This window comes from Scomber scombrus, chromosome 11 (genome assembly GCF_963691925.1).
Source record: "Scomber scombrus chromosome 11, fScoSco1.1, whole genome shotgun sequence".
Taxonomy (NCBI): domain Eukaryota; kingdom Metazoa; phylum Chordata; class Actinopteri; order Scombriformes; family Scombridae; genus Scomber; species Scomber scombrus.
Genome location: NC_084980.1, coordinates 727,775 through 736,508, shown reverse-complemented (window position 1 = coordinate 736,508; position 8,734 = coordinate 727,775). Strand labels below are relative to the sequence as shown.

General features: G+C 38.8%; 1 protein-coding gene across 1 annotated transcript in view; it reads right to left on the bottom strand.

Annotated features, from left to right (window-relative positions):
* Positions 1 to 194: 194 nt before the first annotated feature.
* Positions 195 to 8,734, bottom strand: part of tmem68 (transmembrane protein 68) — a 29,774-nt gene continuing 21,234 nt past the window's right edge. Inside the window, exons 8-9 of the mRNA XM_062428630.1 lie at positions 3,466 to 3,605; positions 195 to 3,111 (exon numbers count right to left, since the gene is read on the bottom strand). Coding sequence (XP_062284614.1) covers positions 3,007 to 3,111; positions 3,466 to 3,605 — 245 coding nt within the window. The 3' untranslated portion in view covers positions 195 to 3,006. The remainder of the gene's footprint in view (positions 3,112 to 3,465; positions 3,606 to 8,734) is intronic.

Sequence of the window (8,734 nt, the reverse complement as noted above, 5' to 3'; positions counted from 1 at the left end):
TGTTATAATCCACTGTGTGGATACTATTAACCTTGTCATTTACTGTATCTGCTATGATGCACCTGGCATAGCATTGGATGTGCACATTCAGTAACCACCCTTCTGTATCCCAACATTGCTATTTTGAATCCTCATTGGCCAGATGTACAAGCATCACAAATGGAGTGAATTCAAATTAAATGATCAAATTAAACATTTTAATAAAATAGATTTATTAATAGGATGCGGTCGATCTCAATATTAAAAGTGCACCATTTATATTTTATTAACATAATTCAAAAATACATCTTAGATAAAAACTAAAAACATAAATATGAAAAAGGCAACGAGTTAATAGAAGCATCAGTCAAACACCACGTTACCAATCACATAACTGGTCTCACAAAGGCTTCTTTAAAAATGTCAAAATCTGAGTTGGCATTGATATTTTGACTTTGAAGACTATGTGTGCAAAACCACTGGTTGAATCACAATAATTACATAGTCATACATGCAAATAGGTCTGTATACAACTGGACAATCAAAATTTAAACAAATTGATTATGTTACTGCTGATAAAATAGATCAGTATGTTTGGGGAAAAAAGTGTGTTTGAACTGAAATAGCAAAAATGACAGTGAGAAGATATGTGATGTGTTTTGAGAGGGGATACTGAAAGTGTTAGGAGCCTTCACTGATAGCAGCTGGCAAGGTGAAAGGCTCCTACTGTAAGTGGTTGCTCTGACCCCTGCCTGCTGGCACACACACACACACACACACACACACACACACACACAAACAAAATATATTGAAATTAAACTAAAGTTCATACCAAGTTTACCTACAGCGATCATTTAGTTTCATTTTCTATACAGCTCAGGACTTTTTTGCAGATCATTTCTTTTTCCTTCCCGTACATTATTTTCATCTGTGTTGGACTCTTGCATAACTGATCATATGCAGTGGCATGTGTTTACTTATTAATAGTAATGTGCTCTAAATGAATCAATTTTACAAATACAGATGAGTTTACTTATCTGCTCTTTATCTTAAAAACAGCTCAAGTGAAGTCAAGTGAATGTTTCTTTCAAGGCCAAAACGCAGCACACATTGTTTTACATTGATTAGTGGTATTAAAGTGAAAATAGGTTAAATGCAAATCATAAGTTCCAAGAGTGGTAAAGTCAAATGTTCATTCCAATGATTTGTTTTGTCCAATAACATGTATTCAGTTTACAATGATATGAAACAGCAAAAAGCACAATGTCCTAACAAACATTAACTTCAATAGTTACGTCTTTACTGAGCCACTGCTAGCAACAGTAGCAAAACAAAAATAAATATTAAAGGCATTTGAATAGAATCTGGATTTATGTATACCTTGTCATTTTAGAAATAATATCTTATCTAATGGACGGCTCGCTGACAATAAAGCATTCCCATGTATCTTCTATACAGAAATAATCGTACCTTTGGTTGTGATTTGGTTCACTTTGAAGCTGTATTATACTGGAAACAACAGATATTTGTGCAACTATGAACAACATGATAAAAACACCTTATAATCTAATATAATTTCATAAAACATAAACTACACCTTCACAAACTACCAAGAGATGAATCAACACCTCTGTAGCTATATTTTGTTTTACTGGATTGAATTTCAGTGTCATGTGTACTGATCATTTTGTCCAGCATCTATGTACATAAAGGATAATGTATTGAAAAAGATCCTCTGGCAGTGTACCACGACTCAGTCAGTTAAAAGGTACTTTATTGTGACAAGAAGGCCTACAAGAAAAAAATTCACCCATATTTTTAAAGGTTACTTGGGTAATCTTTCATTTTAATGATCCCTTTATTTTCTGGGAACAGCACTCAACTTGTATGTAGCTATTAAACTAAACTATTATAAAGGGAACTGGACAGTTGAAGTTCAGTTCAGCTGGTAAATACCTGCTCATTTGAGAGTTAAGGTAATGATGTGGTAGTTACATAGAAGAGCGTAGGTCGGTGTATTTTACATATAAAGCTTAACCATTAACTGAAAAATAGGAACCACTGGAATTTATGTAATCATAACACTATGATCTGTATAATTATTAAAATTGTTGTTTTCTATTGTAGGTGTAAGACACAAGGTAACCTCGTCTACAGTCTGTTGTCATACTCCTTTAGGTCAGTGTATGTTCCTGGAACAATTATGACACTACTTGAACCTCACAAAACCATAAATCCTTTTAATTGTGGGACAACATTAAGCACTGGGTTCAGCTCTGTCTTGTCTTTCAGTTAAGACTCTCATCTAACCCTGCAGCCTGATTCCTCGGCCCCACAGATAGAAATTTCTGTGTTTTGCAAACAGTGCATTGTTTTCTCTAAGTCAATTGAAACTGAAAATGTGCAAAAATAAAAGGTCTCTCATAGCACTACAAGCAAGTGTTTTCATAGTAACTGCAATTCATAGGCTTGGACAGTTTACTAGATGTTATGAAATGCTTGTTGTCCTAAATATGATTAGTGTATTTTTAACAAATAAATTGCCTAAATACCATGTATTGAAATCCAAACAGCTCAAATGACCAAAAACATCAAAACCCAAGTTTAACGAACCATTCAGCTCACTGCAGTCGAGAAGTCCATATTTAATTGCTCCTGATGTAAATAATCAAGACAAAAATATCATAACCAAAGAAAGCCATGTAAAAAATGATCTTTCCATTTATAATTTTGAGGTACGATATATGTCTATTCCAATATCCCAACTTAAGGAAGTCTAGCTTTAAACAGATTCATCATGGGAATGAGCAGAAGAAGAAGAAAAGAAACATGTAACACATGTGAAACATGTATGTTAAAGGAACCTCAGCTGCAGTCTGTAGTGTTTGAGGGCAGTGCATAGACCTGTGCAAATATCCCAACACATCAAGCCACCAAACCTATGCACCATGTAGTCATGTGAGCCAATGTGACATGGCATTTTGGTCACACACTGGACAGGTCGTCTCTGTTGTTGTACAGCTGCTGTTAATGACACTTGTACTTGGTGTGAAATCTCTCCAATAAGGCTCTCAGGATGCTCCCTGGGATCCGCTGGTGTTGGTCTATCAGAGACTGGACTGCCTGCTGCACCTGCAAAGCAAACAATGAAAACTTAGTCAGCAGTTAGTTAGCCCTACATATGAATTATTGGTATTTTGTCAAACAGTTCACATTATTGCAACATCCCCACAATTTCAAATTTCAGTGTTGGTATGTTATTTTTGGTGTGGTAAATTTCATGCATATAGATATAAATCCATTATCTCCAAAGTAAAGACACTTGTGTATTTGCAGTTCTGCCATGTTGGAGTGCAATCAATATCAGATATTCATATCAGAAAATCACTACTAGTTGTCTTTGAGCTACATGTCACAGACAGACGGACGGACGGAAGGAAGGAAGGAAGGAAGGAAGGAAGGAATGAATAGCTTCAGTGCACTTACTTTCTCTGCCAGCTCTGCAGCGTTTATGTTAGGGTCATATGGGATTGGATCACCAAGGAAGGTCCGAAACTTCACAGGGAATCCACCATAAACAGGAGCTGCAGGGAAACGAAACCTCTCATACACCCAGCGGAAAACTCCTTGAGAGAAAGAGACACAGACAGGGAGCAGGTTTCCATCAGATTCATAGCCGACTTTCCAAAAGGTTCACCTCATAACAATGCAGTGTTAAAGACCGTGTAAAGTGAATTCAGACATTTTCTTCTAAACACTCTGGTTCAGGAGTGGCTTGACACGAGGAATGCGACAGTTGTAGCCCATGTCCTGGATACGTCTGTATGTGGTGGGTCTTAATGCACTGAGTCCAGCCTCATTCCACTCCTTGTGAAGCTCCCCATATATTTGAATGGCCTTTGCTTGACAATCCTCTCAAGTTATCTCTGTTGCTTGTGCACCTTTTCCTACCACACTTTTTCCTTCCACTCAACTTTCTATGAATATTCTTAGATACAGCACTCTGTTAACATCCAGCTTCTTTAGCAATGACTTTTTCAGGCTTACCCTCCTTGTGGAGGGTGTCAATGACTGTCTTCTGGACAACTGTCAAGTCAGCAGTCTTCCCTATGATTGTGAAGTCCACTGAACCAGACTGAGAGATCATCTAAAGGCTCAGGAAACCTTTGCAGGTGTTTTGAGCTAATAAGCTGATTAGAATGTGACACTGTGAGTCTACATTATTGAACCTTTTCACATTATTCTAATTTTCTGAGACACTGAATTTGGAGTTTTATTTAGCTGTAAGCTATAATCATCAAGATTGAAACAAATAAAGGTTTGAAATATTTCACTTTGTGTGTGATGAATCTATATAATATATGAGTTTCACTTTTTAAACTGAATTACTGAAATTAATTAACCTTTACACAATATTCTAATTTATTGAGATGCACCTGTATAAGATGCACTCCACTTTTGAATGAAAAAATGTGTATCAAAGGTACGTCTTTTTTAAGACGTTTTGAAGTAATTCTTTGTCTGCAAAGAACTCTGCTCATTTAACTTTTTTCATATCTTTTATTGTGTGCCGTTATTCATACTCTTTCTACTGACATTGGTGAGACACTTGTGGGGCAGCTGTGGTTCAGGAAGTAGAGCTACTTATTACAACATTGATAACTTGATTCCCATCTTCTCCAGTCTGCATGTCGAAGTGTCCTTGGGCAAGATACTGAAAAAATACTGAAAGTGGTTGAAAGACTAGAAAGACGATATATATAAGTGCAGTCCATTTACCATTTACAGTGTGAGGCTAGCTGTCTTCAGCACAGTCCTCCATGCTTCAATCAGATCCTGCTTATTGCTCCTTTCTTGGCCTGAGAGCCACTGTTGTAATTTGTTTGTTTTCTTATGAAAACAGGGACTTTAAAAACATTCAACTCCACCATCAGAGGCCTGTACTACGAAGCTGGATTTTCTCTTATCGAGGTAACTTCAGGGTTAACTCTGGGTTTTCCGTCCTACGACACTGGTTCACTTCTTACCGGGGTAAATCACCATGGTAACTTTAGCTGAACGGCTAACCTGCTCCGGAGCAGGTTATGTTCTGGATAAGAGATCAACAAGTATAAAAGCACCACCTCCTGACCAATCAGTTCTCTTGGAAAATGGCCCATTCATAGAAGATCCTGTCGACATTGGTGCACGGATCATGAGAGGAGTGCCTAGGAGAGAAAGAGTTTTTATGGATAGATGCAATCCTTTTGATGTCCCTGATGACATCCTATACGAAAGGTACAGATTTTCAAAAAAACAATATCAAATAAATTCTGTTGATTTCATCCATACAACAGAGACAGTATGAAGAAATAAAGCCTTGTCACTGACCGCTTTGAAGTATGTTTTTGTACTTGTTCTTGACTTGTTCCCAAGTCCGTTTAGCTCCACTAGGGTTGCATTTGAAATAATGAAGTTAATAATAATAATGGTCACACATGGCATAACTGCAGAAACATGAATTTATGGAACACACAACTACTCGTGCCATCACAGTGAGGAATTAATATTCCAACACAAAACACGCTCACACGGAGGTGCTGAGCCTCAAAAGAACTCAATGGAAAATATAAAAGAAAGGAAGGGCACTGAGGAAGCGCTCTGCCCGAAACGTCTGTGCCGTAATAAAGTGAAATTGAGTGATCAGAGTGCTGTCCGTTTATATTGTCCGATGAATTTATATGGTAGAATCTCACGAATTTACGCATTAACAGTCGACAGTTTTCTGCCAGCATTCCTTCCTGGCTTTTGCTGTGGCAACAGTGTTGCTTTTGGCCTGGATGATGTGTTTGAATTCTTCATATTTGTGAAGAATAATTGTCTGCTTCTCCATGGTAAAGTAAGCTGCTCTGCAGGGTTTCTCCATGTTTGTGATTGGTCAGACGCTGCAAACACCTTTTACCCTTTTATGTGAACGCGCACTGATCAAGATTGGAAAAACCTGGGTTCAATTACCAAGTTGATAACCAGCTTCGTAGTACCGCTTATCAGGATTGCGAATGTCTGGGTAAGTCAACCCAGGTAACGGAGAGATATCCCGGTTATGTTAATCCAACTTCGTAGTACAGGCCTCAAGTCTTCATCACTGCTACTGTTTAAACCTGGCATTAACATGCGTCTCTTGTGATCAGATCACACCCACTAGTGTATTGTTGACCTCTATTTCTATAATACAAGAACAACAACATGCTGTTATCTCCATAACTTTATTAACACTTTGTCAGCTTAATATTACTGAACACACACTGACCCAGCAGTCCCACAGCGACACTCCCTGGTGTACTCCTGCCATTACATCTCCCCCTTTTAGCTAAGGGTTTTCCTCCTCTGATAACTCAAATAGAACATGTTGCACGATTACTTATTGTTAGGGAATTTTCCATAACTAATATGCACTGGGTGAAACTAGGCTTTGCGGTCATAGCAAGGCCACACTAAATGTTGGGTTTAGACACTGTCTCCCCTTGAGATAGTGGTAAGCAGTGAGTCTGCTCCTTTTGGGGAAAACAGGAGGCATTCTGATAGTGTTGCTATAGCAGCCGAGGTCAGATATGTCTTTGACTGTTTTCCCTGAATGGGGTAAAGGTAACTGGAGTCAGAGGTTTGATATAGTGTTAGATGTAGGACAAAGGACCTGAGTGAGGTCTAAGCAATGTTTTGTCTATAGACCAGTAGACTACATTCTGTATATTGTAGATGTGTTGGTCTGCCCATATTTGGGCATGGCTCAACCTGTGGCGTTATCTGTGTGGTTTAAAGTCTATCCCCGGAGGAGAGAAACTTCAGAATTGAAGGGAGCATCAGAACATAACGTGTACTGATCATTCGCTCATTTCTCCTTGATCAAGTAAATAAACCTTTTCAATGCAAGACATCCTGGACTCCTGTCTACTCTCTCCATTGATGTATGGGCTGCATAATTAAAATCATTATCAAATGGCGTCACGAACAGGATCTCAACATAACAACGACTGGTAAGTGCTGATTTTAAATGTCATGCCTTACCATGTTGGTGTTTGACGAGATCAAAATAATAGAACCTTTTGATTTTAATTTTGCAAATTAGCAAAGGCAAAAATAAGAAAGCCCATAAATTGACATTGATCAAAACAAAATATCCATTTTACTAAAACATGGATACTGTATCAGAATAAATGTGATTGACAACGATTGGTTGTAATAGCAGAGTGTGTGGTGTTGGAGGGTCAGACTGTGAGTGGGTGTTTCCGACCCCTCGTAGGGCCACATTGTGGCTGTTTTTGGTTTCTGGGGCGGCTTCGGGCTGCACTCGGCACAGGGGGACCCTCATGAGGTTTAAGCTGTAAGAAAAGACGTTTTCGGGGATAGAAATTGGCTCTACCTCGCTTAAATCAAGATTGCGGACTATCTGCTCTGTCCTTTGGGAAACGTGGCTCTGTTTGAGCCTGGGCGCCGGTAATTTTGTGTATACACGTTTATTCTAAGCTTCAAACCAACACTGCTGCTATTGTAAAAGAGGAGTTGGAGTCCTAGATGCAGTTGAAATTGTATGTGTATCTGATGTTGTAAAGTGATAAAAATGGGCAACGACACGTCCAGCGTAGGTAGTAGTTCGGAGTCTAAAACTACACAATTTGATTTAACAAAATTTAGAGGACAGAGAGACTGTCAAGCAGTAAGAAACACCAATGAAAATGTGGAACAGACAAATTAACCTGATAATCCACAGGCAGAGGCACATACACACACTCTTACAGACACACAACCAGCCAGCCCCACTAAACAGTTTGAAGACATGTTTTCTCCACATGCACCAATAGGAGTTGTGGGAAGACTAAAAGGATGGCATTTTGTGTTTCCGTTCTCTTCCCTCATGAATGACTGGACAGAGAGAGAGTGGCCGTATGAGGGGTCGTTTGAGAAAGAGAAACTGCAAATGGCGGAGATGAATGTTAATACTAACATGAGTAATCCATCCTGGAACTTTGCTTACATGACAGAATGCATGCAAGTGTGGATAACTTTTGCTCTTCAGAGATATGGAGTGCATGTGGATGAGAGAAGACCTGAAAGGTGCTCTGCTGAGTTGAAAGCTTCCGTAGATAAGATTGCTGCCCGTGTGGAGATGCATCATATTCCTATGCTGGAAATGGTTTTGCAGACAAGAGCTATTAAGTTGACCAACATTAAGCAACTATTCAAATTTCCAATAATCCCTCTGAGGATCCAATGATGTCAGTTCAAGTTAATGGTAATAATGTTGATATTTTGGTGGACAGTGGAGCAACTATCTCCACAGTAAAAACTTCTGAGCATGTGTGCACTCCGACCTCTATATTTATCACAACAGTCGGAGTCTCCGGCATTCCTAATGAAGAGCCATTATCACATCAAGCTGAAATAAGCGTAGAAGGCACAAATGTACAGCACTCTTTTCTGATATCTGAAAAGAGCCCAATTAACCTCATGGGGCAAGATTTGCTTTGTGAACTCCATGCAACAATTCACTGCACCCCTGAAGGGTTGTTTTTAACTCTACCTGATCATAGAGCAGACCAAGCATTTCAGTTTTTGCAATCCACTGTTGATTGTTTGTTTTGTTGGACATTGCCAAATTTTAACATGTCTTCTATGTTCACAGTGCCCAACATTCAGAAAATTGCCACAACATCACCAGCATGTGCGTCATTGATGTCTGTCATGAGGCCTCTCCTGAATTGTCATTGCACAGCAGCCT